This window comes from Mirounga leonina, unplaced genomic scaffold (assembly GCF_011800145.1).
Source record: "Mirounga leonina isolate KUSES-001 unplaced genomic scaffold, KU_Mleo_1.0 Mir_53, whole genome shotgun sequence".
NCBI lineage: Eukaryota > Metazoa > Chordata > Mammalia > Carnivora > Phocidae > Mirounga > Mirounga leonina.
Genome location: NW_023270807.1, coordinates 30,043,678 through 30,063,988, shown reverse-complemented (window position 1 = coordinate 30,063,988; position 20,311 = coordinate 30,043,678). Strand labels below are relative to the sequence as shown.

Sequence of the window (20,311 nt, the reverse complement as noted above, 5' to 3'; positions counted from 1 at the left end):
AGGCTGAGGCAATTAAAGGCTAAATTAGGATAACAGCAGTGGGAAAAGAGAGGAAAGAATGGATAGAAAAGATACTGTGTAGGCATAGCCTATAAAAAAGGAAAAGAAGGAAAAGTCAAGATAACATTATAATTCCAGCCTAAGGACCCCTAGAGTTCTACAAAGGGAAGTACATTATGCAAGAAAATTTGCAATTCAAGATAAGCTTAGTTTATCGCCATATTAATCCTGACGTGCTAGCCAATCAGAAATGCCCAGAGCCCTTAGAAATAGAGGAATGAATTTTAAGTGAGGTACAGGCAATGTTGAGTAAGGTTACAAACCAGAGTTTATAATCAAGTAAAGATGATAAATATATATAAAATGTTTCTATAAAGTGGTGGAAAGTAGAATAAAAGAGGTGCAAAGTTATCTGGGATTTCAGAAAAGAGAAAGATCATTTTTAGATGGAGTTTGGGGCTTGCTGGCCTGGCATTCAGAAAGTCTTCCTAGGTCCAGGCTAAAGATTTTGACAGACAGAGATGGAAGAAGGAATTCCAAAAGAGGAGGGCATTCCAGGGGCCTGAAAAGATACCAGTAAAGACAATGAAATAGAAAAAAATCGCTCTTACTTGTGAGGGGATGACTAGGACACCAACATGCTGAGAATTTTGTGTAGTGTGGAGGATTAATAAGAGAGTGGGATGGAAATTTCTGACTATGTCAAAATGACAACAAAATAATCAGCCAAACTGCTCTGTTTAAGCCAAACCAGCTAATGTCCTCATGACTAAGCCTTTGGTTAAACGAATTGTTCATTGAGTCAATGTACTCTAATGAGTAACTCAATCAAAATATGTTCCCAATATAACCTGGTAATCTTAATTTCTTCAGTTTCAGCATCTAAAAATCTTAAAGCTCTACACTCTTGAGGGTTGAAGGAGGTCCTAGAGATTATGTAGTTCATCATTCTACCTGATGTTTCAACTGTGAACATAAGTATCTAAGGTTTTTTTGAAATTACAACTTGTATTTTGCATCAGGGACTTATGATGTTATTTTTTAATGTAAATTCTAATGGACAGAAGTATTTCAGAACTACGGGGAAAATATCGGCTTGGCTTACTTTATCAAGTTTTTAAAACTGGAAAACCGTTTCATTCTTTGTAAAAAAGAATTCTTGAAATGCTTAAATGACAGTAATCTTCCATCCCACATATTTTTACAATTAAAACTGTATTCTTGGACACTGGTGATATAATATAAAATGCAGCACCAATAATTCTCATTTCAGTTACTTTCAGCAGTATATACATATAATTTAAGTAACATATGTACCTCTATACAAATCAGGGCATCAATATTATTTATGAATGATTCCATGATTTTAAAGTCTTCTTTTCCTCTTTCCCTCAATAGCTGATTAAAACAAAACAAAGCAAAACAAAACAAAACAAAACAAAACCTCTCTGCATTCTCCAAGTGAAATGTAAATAAAACTCCCAAATGAAGAGTAGGCTGAAAGAAAACTACCTGATCTGGGAATTTTGCCAAAACCTTATTTTAATGAACTTTATGGGGAGATACAGGAAGAGCATTATGCTGGAAGTGCAGAAATCAACTCAGCATTCTTGGCAGGAGTACATTTTAGCCTACAGCACAAAAGGAGGTAATCTGAAATGCAAGCAGGAGTTGCATTAAATGTGCTTTGTTTGCCATGCAACAAGCTTTGCTTTAATGGCAAAGGCAATACTGAAATTGGGTGAGTACTTAAACTTTGGTATAGAAATAAACAATGTTGCTCTAGAAGTCTTCCATGACAAGAAAAACATACTGTGAGGAGTTATTGAATTTCTTTTTTTCCTATCCAGAACAATTCTCTATTTGCCCAATATTTTCAGGCAATGGTTCCACAAAATTAAATATGGCCTTCCCCCTTCCGATAGCAAAACCCCAACAAAACTTAAACTATATCTTCTTTGCATGTTATAGTTAATGTGCTTTCATTATGCTTAATGTACTTTTAATAGTCTCTTATGGCAAGATGGTGATATTAAATGTGGGAATAAAATATCCATAATACAACCTTGAATTTGCTATAGTGCCTTTTATCTGAGGGCTCAAAACACTTTACACACATTCTCATTCAGTATCTCCTTGAGGTGTGTTATGTGCATTTTATGGTTGAGGACACTGAGGTGTACAATGACTAAGGGAATTGAGGTCATTTCCAGAGCTCACACTAAGCACAACCTGAATATGTCCCCTGGAGGAATAAGTGCTCTTTCCCTCCAGGCCAGAATGCCTCCAAATGGCTGCAGCACTGGCTTCTCAGGGCCAAAACCCGAATGCATCTTAACTAGTCTTTTCATTCAGGGGATTATCTCTCTTACCTGGACACCATCAGATGCAGGGATGTAACTTGCCCTTTTAAACGTGTCTGTCACATTTCTGAGAATTTCCACAGACATCAGAAGATCACCTGCATAGAAATTTTTCCTCTGAGTTAAATCCAACAGTGTCTTGGTCACCTGGGACATTCCATCACCTGCCAACATTCGTTGCCCCTTAGCAAGGTGTTCTTTGATCTGTGATGGTCAAAAGAACAGAACAAACATCAGAATCTTCATTACTATTAATCTACATATTTTCATCAAACAAATTTATTTAAAATTGCAGAGTCAACTCTAAAGTAGCATTACAAAACTGTAAATTTTGTGTATCTGACACTCAGATGGATAAACATCCAGTATGCAAAAACTAATGAGTGTATACACTTTGGCAGGCATGACAGACTTACCTTTTCTAGTACTCAAAACACAAAATTGAACACATTGGGAAAAGTTTGTACTAATTTGGGTTTTTAATTGAAGTAAAAATTTAAAAAATACTTTTGCAGGTGATAAACAAGTGAGATGATTCAGCAAGATGTGATCAGAGACCGGAGATTATAAACATATCAAAATATCCATTTTTCTAACTTCCAGGAAAGACGGTGGAGTAGGAGGACCCTAAGCTCACCTTGTCACTTGAATACAACTAGCTAACACCCACATCAATGTAAACAGCCAAGAAAATGACCCAAAGACTGGCAGAACAAACTCTCCACAGCTAAATGTAGAGAAGAGGCCACATTAAAGAGGATAGGAAGGGTGGAGAGGCAGGTGGGAGGGTGGGGGGAGCTGCAGTCAATGAAGGGAGGGAGAAACAGACTGTCACACCAGGGAGCACACACAGGGAAGATGAATCCCCATAATATTTGGTTTTGAAAACCAGAGGAGCCAAATTTTGTGAGTTCTTACCATCAGCAGCCTTAAAACCTGGAACTTTAAATAAGCAGGAGAGCCAGGAGGGTGAGAGGAAACTGAGTTCCTGCCCTTAAAGAGATAACAAACAGCCCCATGGAGATACAGCGTAGAAGTAGCAGTCTGAAAAATGCCTGGGATACATGGGAGGGAGAAAAATTTGTATAATAATCTCAGAGCTTGTGCTGGAGGGGTAGGGATAACTGGAAGACTTCTCCAGGAACAAAGGAGCTGAAAGGCTCCATTTCCCTCCCCTGCCCCACCTAAATATACACCCACCTTCAGGAAACAGCTCCAGGACAATACTCATTACCCAACTTGCTAACAGCACACCACAGCCATGCATTCTCCTCCAGCCAGGCCTTCACTCCAGGTCCCCTCCCATAGCAGAACCACACAAACCTTGCTGACACAAGGCATTCCACCTGCACACTTCTGTAGATGCACCCTGTCCAACCCAGCCTGCGTTGGTCCCCAGCAGCTGCAGGTTCCCTCCCACCAGCATGAAACTTGCTGGCACCACATGCCCCGCACCCACATTCTCCTGCAGCTCAGTGCTGCTGCATCTCTGGCAAGTGCTTGGTCTGAATCAACTTAAGTCCAAGGTGGCCCCAGCCTGGCCCACTATCAACACAGGACCAAACCCTGCCCACAACAGGTAAGAGAACCATTGCAGATGATGGGACTGAGGCAAAAGTGGTTCAGCCACAACAGCAGGGCACACGCAAAACACATAGGAGATGCCCATGAAGCTCCAGATTCTAGTGAACAGAAGACCCTGCACTGCAGGGCACTATAGGACCTCTTCTACATAAGGCCACTACTTTCAAGAGGAGAAGTCGTTAACTTTCTAAACACACAGAAACAGACACAGAGAGTTAGACAAAATGAGACAGAGGAATATGTCCCCCAAAAAGCAACAGGACAAAATCAAAGCAAGAGACTTAAATGAAATGGAGATAAGTAATATGCTTATAGAGAATTTAAAGTAATGGTCATAAAGATACTCTTGAGACTTGAGAAAAGAGTGGCGAATCTTAGTGAGACACATAACAAAGAAATAGAAAACAGAAAAAAGAACCAATTCTTGATGAAGAACTCAGTAAATGAAATAAAAAGATGGAATAAATAGTAGACTAGAGGAAGCAGAAGAATGGATCAGTGACCTGCAGGAGAGAGTAATGGAAAGCAATCAGGCTGAAGAGGAAAGAGAAAAAATTGATAAAAAATGAAAATAGGCTTAGGGATTTCAGCAACACCATCAAACATAATAATGTTCACATTATAGGGATTCCAGGAGGAAAAAAAGGGAGAGAAAAAGGGAACAGAAAATTTATTTGAAGAAATAATAGCTGAAAACTTCCCATATCTGGGGAAGGAAACAGAAATCTAGATCCAGGAGGCACAGAGAGTCCCCAACAAAATCAACTCAAGGAAGTCCACACCAAGACACAGTAATTAAAGGGGCAAAAAGAAGTGACGAAGAGAGAATTTTATTTTTTATTTTTTTAATTTTTATTTATTTTTTTAAAGATTTTATTCATTTATTCATTTTGAGAGAGAGAGAATGAGAGAGAGAGAAAGCACATGAGAGGGGGGAGGGTCAGAGGGAGAAGCAGACTCCCTGACAAGCAGGGAGCCCAATGCGGGACTCCATCCAGGGACTCCAAGATCATGACCTGAGCTGAAGGCAGTCGCTTAACCAACTGAGCCACCCAGGCGCCCCTGAAGAGAGAATTTTAAAAGTAGCAAGAGAAAAGAAAAGTTACATACAAGGGAAACACCATAAGGCTATAAGCTGACTTTTCAGCAGAATGTTTGCCAGCCAGAAGGGAATGGAATGATATAATCAGTGCTGAAAGAAAAAAACAAAACAAAACAAACAAACAAAAAACAGCAGCCAAGAATACACTATTCAGCAAAGCTATGATTCAGAATAGAAGAAGAGATAAAGAGTTTCCCAGACAAACAAAAGCTAAAGGAATTTATGACCATGAAACCAGCTCTACAAGTAATGTTAAAGGGGACTCTGAGCGAAAAGGAAAGACCATAAGCAAGAATAAGAAAAGTAGGAAAAAGAAAAGCAGTAAAAACAAGTATATCTATAAAAACCATTCAAGGGATTCACAAAATAAAAGGATGTAAAGATGATATCATTTACCTAAAATGTGGAAGGGAGAGAAGTAAAGAATGGTTCACTTAAGTTCACTTAATTTAACTTCAGTTCACTTAATAGAGATTGATATATGCAGAAGATGTTATATACAAACCTTATGGTAACCACAAATTAAAAACCAGTAATAGATATACAAAAAAAGAAAGAGAGAAAGGAACCCAAGTATATCACTGAAGAAAGCCATCAAAGTGTAAAACAAGAGAGCAAGAGAAGAAAGGAACAGAGAAGAACTAAAACAACAACCATAAAACAAGTAAGAAAAGGGCAATAAGTACATATCTGTCAATAATCACTTTGAATGCAAATGGACTAAACACTCCAATCAAAAGACACAGGGTGATGGAATGGATAAAAAAGCAAGACCCATCTATATGCTGCTGATAAGAGACTCATTTCACACCTAAACACACATGCAGATTGAATGTGAAGGAATGGAAAAACATTTTTCATGCGAATGGCAGTGAAAAGAAAGCCAGGTAGCAATACTTATATCAGACAAAATAGACTTTAAAACAAAGACTGTAACAAGAGACAAAGAAGAACACTATATAATTATAAAGGGAACAATCCAACAAGAAGATATAACAAATTGTAAATATTGTGCACTCATCATGGGAATACCCAAATACATAAAGCAGCTAAAAACACATAAAGGAAGTAATTGATAGTAATATAATAAAAGTAGGGGACTTTAACACCCTCTTACATCAGTGGGCAGATCATCCAAACAGAAAACCAACAAGCAAACAATGGCTTTGAATCACACATTAGCCTGATCTTTCTAACATATACTCAGAAAATTCCATCCTAAAACAGCAGAATACACATTCTTTTCTAGTACACATGAAACATTCTCCAAAAGAGATCACATATTAGACCACAAAACAAATCTCAACAAATTCAAAAAGATTGAAATTGAAGTCATACCATGTATCTTTTCTGACCGCAACACTATAAAACTAGAAACTAGAAATCAACCACAAAAAAAATCTGGAAAGAACACAAATACATGGAGGTTAAATAACATGCTACTCAACAATGAATGGGTCAACCAAGAAACCAAAGAGGAAATAAAAAATAGATGGAGACAAATGAAAATGAAAACAAAATGGTCCAAAGTCTTTGGGATACAGCAAAAGCTGTTGTAAAAGGGACGTTTAGAGCAATACAGGTGTACCTCAAGAAGCAAGACAAATCTCAAATACACAACCTAATCTTACACCTAAGGGAACTAGAAAAAGAAAAACAAACAGAACCCGGTAAGTTCTGAAATCAATGAAACAGAAACTAAAAAACAAACAAACAAACAAACAAAAAAAACCAATAGAACAGATCAATGAAACCAGGAGCTGGTTCTTGAAAAGATCAACAAAACTGATAAACTTTTAGCCAGACTCACAAAAAAAAGGCAGGAGGAAGGAGAGGACTTAAATGAACAAAAACAGAAATGAAAGAGGAGAAATAAAAAAATGACACCATAGAAATACAAAGGATTATAAAAGAATATTATAAAAACTATATGTCAAAAACCAGACAAGCTAGAAGAAATAGATAAATTAATAGAATAATATAAACTCCCAAAACTGAATCAGAAAGAAACAGAAAATTTGAACAGACCAATTACCAACAATGAAATTGAAAAAGAAAACAAACAAACAAACAAACAAAAAACACCTCCCAATGAACAAAAGTCCAGGACCAGATGACTTCACAGGTGAATGCTACCAAGCATTTAAGGAAGAGTTAATACCTATTCTTCTCAAACTATTCTAAAAAATGGAAAAGGAAGGAAAACTTCCAAATTCACTCTATGAGGCCAGGATTAGTCTGATACCAAAACCAAATAAAGACGCTACAAAAAAAGAGAAGTACAGGCCAATATCTCTGATGAACATAGATGCAAAAATCTTCAACAAAACATTAGCTAACCAAATCCAACAATACACTGAAAATAATCAAGTGGGATTTATTCCAGAGATGCATGCATGATTCAATATTCACAAATCAATCAACAGGATACATCACATCAAAAGAGAAAGGATAAAAACCACACGATCATTTCAATGGATGCAGAAAAAGCATTTGACAAAGTATAACATTCAGTCATAATAAAAAACCCTCAACAACACAGGTTGAAGGGAACATACCTCAACATAATAAAAGGCCATATTTGAAAAACCCACAGCTAACATCACATTCAATAGTGAAAAATTGAGAGATTTTCCTCTAAGGTCAGGAACAAAACAAGGATGTCCACTCTCACTACTTTTATTCAACATAATACTGGAAGTCTTAGCCACAGCAATCAGACAACACAAAAGAAAAAAAAAAAAGGCATCCAAATTGGTAAGAAAGAAGTAAAACTTTCACTATTTGTAGATGACATGACATTGTGAATAGAAGACCCTAAAGACTTCACCAAAAAGCTACTAAAACTGATAAATTAATTCAGTGAGGTCATGGGAAATCCCCTGAATTTCTATACACTAATAATGTAGTAGTAGAAAGAGAAATTAAGAAAACAATCCTATTTATAATTGCACCCAAAATAACAAAATATCTAGAAATAAACTGAACCAAGGAGGTGAAAGACATGTACTCTGAAAACCATAAAATGCTGATGAAAGAGATTAATGATGACATAAATGGAAAGATATCCCATGGTCATGGATTGGAAGAACAAATATTGTTAAAATACCCATACTATCCAAAGCAATCTACAGATTTAATGCAACCCCTATCAATATACCGACAGCATTTTTTTCAGAGACTAGAATGAACAATCCTAAAATTTATATGGAACCACATAAGAAAGCCAAAGCAATCTTGAAAAAGAAGAACAAAACTAGAGGTATCACAATTCCAGATTTCAAGATATATTAGAAAGCTATAGTAATCAAAACAGTTTGGTACTGGCACAAAAACAGACACATAGATCAATGGAACTGAATAGAGAGCCCAGAAATAAACCCATGATTATATGGTTAATTATTCTTCGACAAAGGAGGCAAGAATATGCACTGAGGAAAAGACAGCTTCGTCAACAAATGGTGTTGGGGAAATTGGGCAACTACATGCAAAAGAATGAAACTGGGTATTTTCTTACATCAAACACAAAAATAAAGTAAAAATGGATGAAAGACCTAAATGTGAGACCTGAAACCATAAGATCCTAGAAAAGACAAAGGCAGTAATTTCTCTGACGTCAGTTGTAGCAGCTTTTCTCTAGATATGTCTCTTGAAACAAGGGAGACAAAAGCAAAAATAAATTATTGGGACTATACCAAAATAAAAAGCTTCTACACAGCATAGGAAACAAATCAACAAAAATAAAATACAACCTAGTGAATGGGAGAAGATATTTGCAAATGACATATCTGATAAAGGGTTAGTACCCAAACTATATAAAGAATTTACACAACTTAACAGCAAAAAAACAAATAATCCAATTAAAAATGGGCTGAAGACATGAACAGGTATTAAAGACATAAAGATGGCCAGTAGACAGAAAAGATGCCAACATCACTCATCATCAGGGAAATGCAAATCAAAACCACAATGAGATATCACCTCACATCTGTCAGAATGGCTAAAATCAAAAACACAAGAAACAACAAATGTTGGCGAGGATGTGGAGAAAGGGGCACAGATGCACTGTTGGTGGCAATGGCAATGCAAACAGGGCAGCCACTGTGGAAAACAGTTTGGAGTTTTCTCAAAAAATTTAAAATAGAAATACCCTGGGTGCCTGGCTGGCTGAGTTGGTTAAGCGTCTGACTCTTGGTTTCAGCTCAGGTCCTGATCTCAGGGTCCTGAGATTGAGCCCTGTGTTGGGCTCCACGCTCAGCATGGAGTCTGCTTGAGATTTTATTTCTTTCTCCCTGTTCCCCTCCCACTTGTGCTCTCTCTCTCTCAAAAATAATAATAATAATAAATCTTAAAAAGTAATAAAATAAAGTAGAATACCCTATGATTCAGTAATTGCACTACTGGGTATTTACCCAAAGAATATGAAAACACTAATTCAAAAGGATATATTCATCTTTATGTTTTTGCAACATTATTTTCAATAGCCAAATTATGGAAGCATCCCAAGTGTCCATTGATAGATGAATGGATAAAGATGTGGTATGTTTATACAATGGAATATTACTTGCCATTAGCAACAACATGGATGGATCTAGAGAGTATAATGCTAAATGAAATAAGGCAGTCAGAAATAGACAAATACTATATGATTTTACTTGTACATGGAATTTAAGGAACAAAATAAATAAATCAGAAAAGAGACAAACTGAAAAACAAACTCTTAGCTATAGAGAAAAAATTGATGGTTATCAGATGGGAGATAGGTAGGGGATGGCTGAAATAGGTGAAGGATATTGAGAGTACACTCATCATGATGAGCACTGAGCAATGCATAGAATTGTTGAATCACTATATTGTGCACCTGAAAGTAACATAACACTGTACATTAACTATACTGGAATTAAAACAAAAAAATATCCATTTTTACTTAATAAGCTGAGCTTAGTAATTTTTGCCTTCCCTTTTAAAACAAACACATCTTTATATAACAGAAAAAAAAGTTTTCATGAAAACATTTTAGCTTAAGAAAATATCTCTAAATTTTAGAGATGTACTATGACATGGTTGGAAGCTAGATTACATTAGCTTTATTTAAAAAATAAACAAACAATAACAATAAAACAAAACAACCAAAAAACCTGTCAGCGAGATCTTTAGCAGCATAATGAACAATTAAGATGCAAAGCTTATATTAGTTTGATGGCCAGAGAAATATGCCACCAATTTTCATATTTCCTTATCTCACAGTTCAAGGGAAAAACAGCATTTTACAATGTGGTATAACAGCAAGGTAAGAAAGGTAAAGTGATAGCAATGATCCATTATATTTTTACTTGTATACTAAAAGGTCAATCTTTATCATCCTACTGCTAAGTTTCTGATAAAATTAAATTTTCAAAAGGGTATGAAATAACGAACAACTAACCCACCAGAAATTATTGAAATAGGAAGGTTAGTGTATAATAACTGTAATTATCAATTTCCCATTAAGAAATGTGCTGACAAATCCCTTAAAGTATGCAATCAATCTGAACTAATCCAAAAGTTAGGAATTTAAAAAAAAAATGTTACAAATTATCTCGACACTTCAGATGATACTTTTCTTTAACCTCTAAAACTGTCTAAAACTATATATATTTTTAAATTTATTTATTTGACAGAGATAGAGAGCACAAGTAGGCAGAGCAGTAGGCAGAGGGAAAGGGAGAAGCAGGCTCTCCACTGAGCAGGGAGCCTGATGCAGGGCTCGATCCCAGGACCCTGGATCATGACCTGAGCCGAAGGCAGCTGCTTAACCGACTGAGCCACCCAGGTGCCCCAAGTCTAAAAATATTTTGATAAAATAAATATCTTCAGAGACATGCTCTATTTCCATTGTTATGCTAAAAAAATAACACATTTAGACATTTTATTTCTCCCTATTTTCTTCTTTCATTACTCTTCCCGTCTCCCCTCAATGGCAGCCACTGACCATTGACTAAAGCCCCAAGGATTGGATAGCCTAATGATCTAGCCCTTGCATATCTCTAAAATCTCAATGGACCTTGCTGTGGATTGACATTAACATACTTAACCATGATACAGACATAGCACTGGCCAATCAGAAAGGACACTGACCCTCAGAGTAAAAGGCAGCTGGTTTGCCAAGAAGATAATGTACTACCAAGTTGAACTCCAGTCCTGCTATTGATAACTATTGCAATTTTCTGTTCAGGTCATGTGTTCCATAACTTCATGTTTTTGCACTGGATATTTCACCCTCCTCCCTTACGTTAGCCCATGTTTATACACCACTCAGATTTATTCCTGGTTCTCCTAAATATCTAAACAGAGTTAATGGGTTCATTCCCTGTGCTCTCTTATCTTACACATACATCACGCTATCACAATGAATTATGTTTGCTTATTTGTCTTTCTGAATCTTGAGGGCAGGTTCTGTGCCTTATTCACAGCCTTAGAATATAGTACAGTGAAAGTTTGTTACAGTGCATTCAGTTATGATGTCCTAACTATACCTTTGTGATGTAATACAGTGGAAAGGGCTGTGGAGCCAGAGCTGCCTAGATTTTTATTTAAATGTTTCAACTTATTATTTATGTCATTGAACCCATCAGAGACTCAGTTTACCATGTCTCCTGTAAGATTTGAAAAATATGTCTATAGGGTTAAAATTTCTTTTTAATCTTTTTTCTTTTTCTTTTTTTTTTAACTTCAAATGAACCCACGCAAGCCTAAGAGAGTAAGCACAAGCTACCGCATACAAGCCCTACGTGATCTATTTCCTGGAGACTTTCAACACTTTTCCCCTCATTCATTGTACAACATTAAGTACATGCCCATCTCAGGGCCCTTGAACTTGCTTTTCCTTTGGTCTGGAAGAGTCTTCCCACAGAGATCCACATGTTTTTGTTTGTTTGTTTTTTGTCATTTCCTCAGAGAGGTCTTACCTGACTCCCTACATAAAATGGTATCCTTGTCATTCTCAATCAGTTTACCCTTCTTCATTGTGCTCACCCTTACCAACCATTGTGTATCTGTCTCTTGGCTTATATGTTTTCCTGCCTCTTTCATTAGAATATAAGCCTTGTGAAGAAAGACGTCTTTTTTTTTTTTACTGTTATATTCCCTGCACCTAGTTCTCAGTATATTGAATACATGAATTAAATGAATGAACGAATATGTCAATGTCCTTCTAGGTTTATGTTAGATCATAGGATTAAGTTAGGCACACTTGGAAGCTGTCCTAGCTTGTTTATCAACACAGAAAACATTGAAAACATTGGTATTGAACAGCATGAAATAAATAAACTTTCTGACTTAAAGAGACAGGACAGCTTCTGGCCTGAAAAGTGTCCCATACAGTAGACACCGTGTAAGGAAAGCTGCAAAGAGAAATGAAATTAATGGGGTTTACCTAAAAAAAAGATGTCATAAAACTCAGTCTTCAGTTCTGTGCTGGCAGTGCAAACCACAGCTGTGATACTCAGAGCTGCAGAGGATTTGAATGTTCTTCATTAGGAATAGAATGTTAAGCAACAGTTGCCAAGGTAAACATCATCTAACTACTTCAGATCAGCTCTATTATTTTGGCAACCCCTACCTCTGTCTGTGAGGGATTTTACTTGCACAGATCTAACGCGTCCTTCCCCTCAAACAAAAACATGACACGGACTTAAATCTTGAGGAATAAAACATTTAGACACGTATTCTATCTGCAATAAAAATAGTATAGAAGGCAGTGGATGGCTTAACTAAGAAGAGCTAGGAAAGGCAGTCTTTCATGCCTGGGTCAGCATCAAATGCGGCCCAAGTTGGTAGTAAATGAACATCATTGCCATCTGACAGCTGCTTAGCAGGCTTCTGTGAAATGAGTTGTTCTCAGTCCAGCCCTTTGCAGACAGGTGCCCCATCACACTACCAGCTCTCACAATTGACACTAATTAGTATCCTTCCTGGCACTGTCTGTGAAAAATACCCAGAACAAATATCTTGTAATATTTGCACACATGAGTGTGGACTGTTGGCAGCATTTATAAAGAGTGTCCAGTTGAGACAGATTGCCATCCAGAACATATTTAGTTGAAAAACAATTCCAGGTTCTTGATCTTCCTTCCACAACACAAGTGGACTGTGGAAGTTTCTCTCAGTACCTGAAGCCTAGCCTTTTGCTATCTATTTCAAGAATGACCAATCCATGTTTAACTCCTGGACTGTTTTTTCTCTTTTCTGGATGAAGAAGTAGAGTTCAGATTGGGCTTGCTCACCTTACCTGTTCTCTACTTCAAATTGTCCTTTACTTGCATTCCACCTCTCTTGTTTTTATCTCTACGATTTTATTATTGAATGCTATGGTTATCTCTATGATCTTGAATCCCATCTAATCCTCCTCAGTCTTTTCCTCTCACAAAAATACAGCCTGACATAGTATATCTTATTTAAATACTGCTCCTTTCCTTTCAACTACTGTCTTCTTTCTGCTTCTTTTCAAAATCAGAAGTATGAAATCTGATTTGAAACCCACAATTCTTTATGTTGCAAATTAAACTCAACAATTACCTACTAAGCATTGTCTCTGGGAATCTTACTAGTATATTAAGCTTAAAGAACAGCTGGAGTCACAAAACCTGGAATTAAATTGTGGTTCTACTATTTACTACATAGGTCACTGGACAAATTGTCATTTCCCTAGGACTATCTGATTTGTCTATGAAAAGAAACAAATGTCATTATATGGTTGTTATGAAGGATTAATACAAAGATGAGAATAAAATAGATACTCAGTGACTGTTAGCCCTTCTTATTTCCCATCTTCAATTTCTAAGTCCTCTGAATACTAGCTATGTACTGTTTCTCACATCTATGCTTTTTACCTATAGGCAAGAGATGCATGCTGGTCCAGGTTTTCAGTACCTCATCACACTTGTTACAATAGTCTCCCAACAGGTATCACTGAGTTTCCCATGCTAAACTATCCTACTTTTTCAACTCTGAACATGTCATTTCTCTGCTCAAAAAACAAACAAAAATAACTGCCCAAAAATTCCATCCATTTTTATATTAAGTCAGATGTACTCTCCATTGTTTGATTTACAAAGCCATCCAAATATAACCCTAACCTACATTTCTAATATTTTATCTCCCTTTATCTCATTGTATACACCCCAACCCTATTCGCCCATTATTTCTATTCAGTTCGTGATTATTTCAGTCTTACTCTTCCATCTTTATTGCTACTTAGGAATTTAATCCACTTTGATTTTGAATTCCTCAAATTAATGCTTACTATTATTATTATTGTTATTATTGATTTTTTTAAACTAGTAATACTTTTTTATTTTACATTTTTAAAAATTTTATTATGTTATGTTAATCACCATACATTACATCATTAGTTTTTGATGTAGTGTTCCATGATTCATTGTTTGCGTATAACACCCAGTGCTCCATTCAGTATGTGCCCTCTTTAATACCCATCACCAGGCTAACCCATCCCCCTACCCCCTTCCCCTTAGAACCCTGAGTTTGTTTCCTGGAGTCCATAGTCTCTCATGGTTCGTCTCCCCCTCCGATTTCCCCCCCTTCATTTTTCCCTTCCTGCTATCTTCTTTTTTTTTTATTTTTTAACACATAATGTATTATTTGTTTCAGAGTTACAGGTCTGTGATTCAACAGTCTTACACAATTCACAGCTAAACTAGTAATACTTTTTAACCAGTCTATTCACAATTGCTTCTTAACAATGGCTTCTTAAATTATCTTGAGAGTGTACTTTCCTTTTTCCTAATCTGTAAGTGATTATTTTGGTAGGGTTCTGTGAATGCTAACTTTTTCAATCTTAGTCTTACTTTTTTTTTTAGAGTTATACTCACTTTCAATTGATCTTTTAGATAAGCATGCTTTTATCTCCCCCATAGCATTTTCATAATATGATTTTAGTGCCCTATTTGTTGCAAGTGCAAAGTCTCTTATTTAAATAGCTGATCTTTTGTAAATCACCACCCCACCTCTTTTTTGTTGTTGTTGTAGCTTCAAATTTTTTTTCTTTTTGTCTTTAATATAATGCAGATTACATTTATTTGGATTTGCTTTTATTCAGTTGGTAATTTTTCAATCTCAGTATCTTATCAGTCTTTAACTTTATAAAAAAATTCTTATATACTAACTCAGAATGCTGCCTCTCCCACAATTCTTTGTGGTCTCTTTTTGGAATACATTTCTATTATATACATTTCTATTAAATACATACTAAACTTCTCATTCTATTCTTCATTTTCTAAGTTCTCTTTCTTATTTTTCATTTCTTGATCTGTTCTGGCTTCTGAGTGATCTTTTTCTAGGCCTAAATTCCAGATTACTAATTCTTACTTCAATTGTATCTAATTGGCTATTTGGTCTTTTCATTAATTTTAATGACATTTTCCATTTATAGAGGTTCTATTTAATCTTTTTCATATTCTTCCATTCTTTAACTGTTCTTTCTGTTCTTTTTTAATTTCTTAAATTAGTTTAAACAAATGTTATCATTTCTTTCATATTTTCTATTATTTTTATTTCTTGCATTGCTAATAATCCTGATCTGCTGATTCTCCCTAATGATATTTGTCATTATTGTCAACTCATATTCAGTGAGATGCATTTATTGTTTGGGAGGCCAAGCTGCTGGTTTGTGAAAGAGTTGTGACAAACTAGTTTTGAGTGTGTTTCTCTTAGGGTGGGGCGCTGAGGCAAGTCAATGATGCTGGATCATCTTATGCTAATTTTCATATTAATTCCTTCTGTTTATGGCTCAGACTAGGAGTTTCAGTTTTTGAAAAGTCATCTGTTTCCTCTTACTTCCAAAACGTGGTATAAACTACATATTTCTTAGACACATCCTAGACTTACAGTTTTTCTAGTGCATAAGGCCAGAACAGTCAAAATAGTGCCAACTCACTGCAGGGGGCTAGGTATATCATCACTGCTTGTTGGGAGGGAGTCTTGTCAGTATCTCCAAGAGAGCTTTATAATCTCAGCATCCAGCACCTAGGACTCACATATAATTTGAAACTCTCATAGGTTGCTGAATCATCAACTCTCCCCTACAGCTTGAGTTAGCCTTTTTTTTTTTTTCCCTCTAAATTTCTGGTATCTAAAGATCTCCCTATCTTTCTTTTGAACCCAGCTGCAATGCAGTATTTGAAAATATATTCTTGTTGTAGTTTATACAAAAAGTCAGTATGATCTGTGAAGTGTAGCTTGGTCTGCCGCACTGTTCAACTATTGCTGCAGATTCCTAACACCAACAAGACTGAACTACTCACCATTTCCCAAAGAAAGTCCATGGATACTGCCTTTGCTCCCTGACTTAGGCTCCTCTGAAACTTTAAATGTTCCCTCCAAATCCATTTGTTAAATTGTTATCTTTCCTTTCTCTTTCCTGAATTCTTTTCACATAACTGCAATCATGGTATGATCTCTGCTTTCAAACCTCATAGAAGTAATCTTGCTCTATCTTACATTATTATAGTGTTTGTGCTCTTATCTATTGTACTAGACCATAAACTCCTAAAGGGCTTGCAGTTTCTTATTCATCTATGTGTCCCCTGTAATTTCTAGCTCATTGTGCACAAAGGTATCTGCTCAAAGGGCTTGCTAAATTAAACTGAAACTACAGAAGGATTTTCCCTTCTGTAACTATCAACCTCACTAGTTGACAAGATAAAAACATAGCAGTCCATGATGATTCAAAACAAGGAAATACATAATAATGGGGAACTTCTACATTTCCTGACACAATTGCCTTTTAAAAGATATCCAATTAATATAAATAGGCGAATGATTTCAGAAATTTTAAACATCTACAGTTATATTTATATAACTGCTACTTTTTAAAACAGAATAACAACAATTACAAAAATGATAAAGTACTTATTGAGAGCATATTATATGGCAAGCATGGGACAAAATGTTTTACATGAGTTACCTCATTTGAGTTTTAAAACAACTGTTGGAGGTGCCACAATTATTCACATTTTATAGATAAGAGTATCAACTTAGCATGGTGTACTGCATTCCCCAGGATTGTTTAACGCTTGAATTGTACCAAGATTTAAACTCAAGTAGTGGATTCCAGAGTTCCTGCTCTTAACCACTACATGCTTAACTTTGCTAGAAACTGTCAAAATGCTTAAATATTTAAAAATCATTCTCAATCATGTTTGTTTCAAGGAAACACTAAATCTTTTTTCATACAAAAAAAGAATATGAGAAGGAAGAGACTCGAAGCAACTTGCTATGCTGTTGAGGTACTGCCAATTATTTGAGTAATAGTCATTACTTTGGAATGTAATGTGTAAATGTTCCTAAAGCCATTTACCGATATCTAGAAAAGACTTTTTTAAAAGATTTTATTTATTTGAGAGAGAGAGAGAGCACGAGCAGTGGGGAGAGGGAGAAGCAGGCTCCCCACTGAGCAGGGAGCCCAACTTGGGGCTCGATCCCAGGACCCTGAGATCATGACCTGAGCTGAAGGCAGATGCTTAATGGACTGAGCCACCCAGGTACCCCTATAAGAGACTTTGTAAGTAGTTTATTAAAGTGGAGGGAAAAATCCCCCATGGCTATACCAAGGATTCTATTTCCCTGGGGCTGTATTTTCTAATTCTTTTAATTTAGTCGCTGAAGTACTTCAGGTTTATAATTTTAGTATTTCCTTTAAAAATTGTAATTATCAGTAATTCAGTCTGCTCACATTGCAGCACTCTGTGAGCATCTCTGCTCCAAAGGGCAAGTCTTAGAAGTTTCTGTGTCATTCACATTTAATACTGTTGACAATTATTGACAGTGAAAGGAAAAAAAAAAATTGAAGTCTAAAAATAGTTGCTTTTTATAGTTCTGGATTAAGCCTCCTTGTTCTTTATATAGACAGATATGGTGGGGGTCATGGTTTAAAGAGTAGGTGTGTTTTTGAAATAACCTCATTCTTTTCACTCTATGCCTCCTACTGCCAGCCACAGTTGTCTCTATTGTGTGAATCCTAAAAAAAGGTTTATCGTAGTCACTTAGTGCAAATGACACACTTTAAACATCATATATTTATATATTATTTTCAGCATCAACTCCTACAGTCCATCTGTAAGGTAAATTAAAGGTTCTCACAGCTCTAAGTGGCTTCAATTAAAAGATAATTATACAAGAAACTTCTTTTCATAAAACAATAATCTAAATACACATCTTTGCTTCAGTTCGTAACTATCATTTTCTTAAGACCAAAGTCATTCATTAGATGATGGTATTAAATTATTTACAGATCTATCTGGTGTCTCTGGCAAAAAGATATCATCCCGTATGGTAAAAAAAGCATAGCCTTTGTTTTACTATACTAATGGTTCTTAATTTTCTCTATATCTGATACGAAAAGCTTGTGTTCATCTTAGAATTGTCCTAGGGCTCAGAGTTCAAATTTGAAAGACAATTCTTGTCTGGAGACAATTTGATGTGGAGAGATTTAGTCCAGAATCCTCCTGCATAAATTATGTATTTGTTGGGGCACCTGGGTGGCTCAGTTGGTTAAGCGACTGCCTTCGGCTCAGGTCATGATCCTGGAGTCCCGGGATCGAGTCCTGCATTGGGCTCCCTGCTCAGCAGGGAGTCTGCTTCTCCCTCTGACCCTCCTCCCTTTCATGCTCTCTGTCTCTCATTCTCTCTCTCTCAAATAAATAAATAAAATCTTAAAAAAAAAATATGTATTTGTTGCACAAAACCCAGGATAAACAACCCTTGGCCAAGGGATATTTGGTATCCCAGCTTCTTGCCCCAGGAATTCCTGAAGTGAGACAGAGGATGCCATAAATTTGAGGATTCCAATTTATTGTTATAAGAATAAACTGAGTCATGAAGAAAACTGATGAAGAAAAGTGAGTTAGGTATACACTATGCATATCTTCCTGTAAAACCTGTAAATTTTCGAAGTAAGAATGAGAATATAGTAAATTTACCTAACAGGAAACACACACACACACACACACACACGAATTAGCTTAAATTTCAGAGTGGCTGGAATTAGTCAAAGTACAATTCCTGAGCAAGGGACATAGGTAGATTAGATTTCTTAATACCAAATCAGTCTAGAAGCTCTTAATATTCTGACCTAGGAGAATTAGAGCATGTTCTATGAATTCAAAGCATTATAGCAGTCAAAGAGTGGGACCCAAATTTTCAGGAACCACCTCAGTGGGAGATGGAGCATTAAGTAACCTAATATTTTTCTATGTTTTTTTTCAATTATATTTCCATTACTTAAATTTCCTAGTTCTTGTGATATTTTCTCAGTCAGAATGGGATAGGTTATGCTGTGATAATAAACAACTTTAAAATATCAGTGCCTAAAAACAACAAAAATTCATTTCTCATTCACACTACATATGCAACTCAGGTCATCAGGAAGGCTCTGTTCATCATAGTGTTTCAGGGGTTTGGGGTGATGGAGGTTGAAAGATTTTGCATTGGTAACAGCATTCTCAGGCCTGACATGACAAAGACCACTTCCTTACACAACCAGTTGGCCAGTTCTAGTCACAAGTGTATATCTAACTTCAAGGAGTGAAGTAACACAATCCTCCCATGTGCCCAGAAGAGGAAAACTAGGTATCACCCAACACAAGTGTGTCTTGTAGTATGGAACTGGCTAGCAATCATTTAATTTCTTTGCATTCATCAATCAAAACTTTACCTTCTTTACATTTTAATTTTTTTACATTTTTTACCACTTTACTTCTTTGCATTCCTCTGCCAAAACTTCAGCCTTAGATCAAATCTACCACTGTGCTTCTTCTTCTTTTTTTTAATGGTTTTTTTTTTTTTTATTATGTTATGTTAATCACCATACATTACATCATTAGTTTTTGATGTAGTGATCCATGACTCATTGTTTGCATATAACACCCAGTGCTCCATGCAGTACATGCCCTCTTTAATACTCATCACCAGTACCACTGTGCTTCTTAAACTTTAACGTACATATGAGTCACAGAGGGAGCCCTTCATGGTTTCAGATTCGACATTTCTAACAAGTTCCCAGGTGCTGCTTGCTGATACTTCTACATTTTAGCCCCACCAAATGCCTTCCCTGCACCTGCATCCAAGCAGCTCAACTGTGCTGGAGAAAAATCACAACTAAACTGACTAGCTGCACTCTAAGTTCTTTATTTCAAACCTCAGTACAATACAACCTTTGGCAACTCCTAAGTACACCTGCCTCAAACTATTCTTTATTGCCTGCCTT

At 36.1% G+C, this 20,311-nt stretch overlaps 1 protein-coding gene across 1 annotated transcript in view; it reads right to left on the bottom strand.

Annotated features, from left to right (window-relative positions):
* ADGRB3 (adhesion G protein-coupled receptor B3) overlaps positions 1 to 20,311 on the bottom strand; it is a 706,366-nt gene that overhangs the window by 357,870 nt on the left and 328,185 nt on the right. Inside the window, exon 11 of the mRNA XM_034991475.1 lies at positions 2,373 to 2,567. Within this exon, the coding sequence (XP_034847366.1) occupies positions 2,373 to 2,567 (195 nt within the window). The remainder of the gene's footprint in view (positions 1 to 2,372; positions 2,568 to 20,311) is intronic.